Source organism: Rhinopithecus bieti, unplaced genomic scaffold (genome assembly GCF_001698545.2).
Source record: "Rhinopithecus bieti isolate Rb0 unplaced genomic scaffold, ASM169854v2 scaffold_19482, whole genome shotgun sequence".
NCBI classification, from domain to species: domain Eukaryota; kingdom Metazoa; phylum Chordata; class Mammalia; order Primates; family Cercopithecidae; genus Rhinopithecus; species Rhinopithecus bieti.
The window spans coordinates 1,767,833-1,769,498 of NW_016809768.1; the positions used below are offsets into that span (position 1 = coordinate 1,767,833).

Consider the following 1,666-nt stretch of genomic DNA (forward strand, 5'->3'; position numbering starts at 1 on the left):
AACCCGGGAGGCGGAGCTTGCAGTGAGCTGAGATCCAGCCACTGCACTCCAGCCTGGGCGACAGAGCAAGACTCCATCTCAAAAAAAAAAGAGAGAGAGTGAGAAGAGTTGTGTTTGTTTTTTCTGTTTCACTGACTTGAGTCATGTGTGCATGACTGACGACTAGACCAATGCCACGCACTCGCTCCTGAGCCCCTCCCTGGCAAAAGGGAAGAGCTGGTCATGACTGGGGGAGATGAACAGGGCCACCCTGGAACTGCAGGGCTGCTGTGCAAAGAGGATAGAGCAAAACGGAATTCGGGGAGACCACCTGGAGCATCTGAAGTCACCCCAGTCAGAATCCCCTCTCCCTTGGCAGGAACTGTGCTGTGGGAGAGCACACGAGCCCCCGGGTAGAGGGTGGTTCCCACAAAGTGGTGAGTCTCTCCAGTGCGCTTATCAGGGGTCACCTAGCCATGGAAAAGCCCGCTTGTCCCATCCGTGGTCTAGCTAGGAAGAAAACGTATGTCGGTTCCACGTGCCCAGACTTCTAATCCGCCTGCCTTCCCTTGCAGATGCACAAGCCATTCTACCAGTCCCTCTTTGCCTTGGCCCATACCCCGCGCTGCCTGCAGCATCTTTGCCGCTGTGCCCTTCGCAGACTGTTTGGCAAAAGATGCTTTGACCTCATCCCCCTGTTACCCTTGCCAAAGCCCCTGCAGAATTATGTACTTTTGGAGCCACGGGGTGTCTTGCACTGAAACACAGAACACTGCAACCAATGCTGTCGTTCTCCTCGCTGCCCTTCCGTGGAGGCCATGTTGAGGAGAGCACCCTGGTGAAGATGGAGGTGATGGCAGTTCCCTTCCCACTTGCTCTCGGTGGGACCGGGTGAAGCACAGACCTTGCCAAGCTGCAGGTTCACCTCGAAATGGAATTGGCAACAAAAGCCCTATCTGCCTCTCAGGGTCGCTTGTGAAAATCCAGAGAAATCGTGACTATCACAGCACCTGGTCTCGGAAAGTACCTTTCAACAACAGTTAAGCCAAAAGGTACAGTGAGTCCTCGCTTAAGGTCTTCGATAGGTTTTGGGAACCAGCTTTAAGCGAAATGATGTATAACAAAGCCAGTTTTCCCAAGGTTAATTGATATAAACAAGAGTAACGTTCCTACAGCATATTTCTGGTCACAAAAAGATTGCCACACTTCTAAATAAAGACCAATACAGTTCTAATAGTAAACATTGAAATAAATGCAAGCTACGCATACCCTTAAGAGATTAATAACAAGTAAGATAATTATGTGCCCAATTTTTAGTGAATCAGTAAGTGATGGTGGTTGTCCTGCTGGTGGGTTAGATCAAGGAATAAATGTTTGCAAAACGAACCTTGTCAGGAGCACCTCCTGCCACACGAAGTTCAGAACAGTCACCAATGTGGCAGGCTTGCTAGGCCCTCTCATACTGCGTCATTTATTGTCATGCATTTGGATGATTATTGTATGCCTTATGAATTTTTACTTTACAATAATTTGTATTCATTCATTCATTCATATTCTAACATGCTTATTCTAGTTCAGGGTCATGGGTGGCGAGAGCCCACCCCAGCAACTCAGTGTGCAGGGCAGGAACCAGGCCTGGACAGGGTGCTGTTCCATTGCAGGGTACTCACACACCCCACACCCACCC

At 49.6% G+C, this 1,666-nt stretch overlaps 1 protein-coding gene across 1 annotated transcript in view; it reads left to right on the forward strand.

Annotated features, from left to right (window-relative positions):
- The window catches only part of ASB18 (ankyrin repeat and SOCS box containing 18), a 70,120-nt gene extending 68,964 nt beyond the window's left edge, over positions 1-1,156 (forward strand). Inside the window, exons 7-8 of the mRNA XM_017890281.1 lie at positions 359-416; positions 540-1,156. Of these exons, the coding sequence (XP_017745770.1) occupies positions 359-416; positions 540-740 (259 nt within the window). The 3' untranslated portion in view covers positions 741-1,156. The remainder of the gene's footprint in view (positions 1-358; positions 417-539) is intronic.
- The last annotated feature ends 510 nt before the right edge of the window (positions 1,157-1,666 follow it).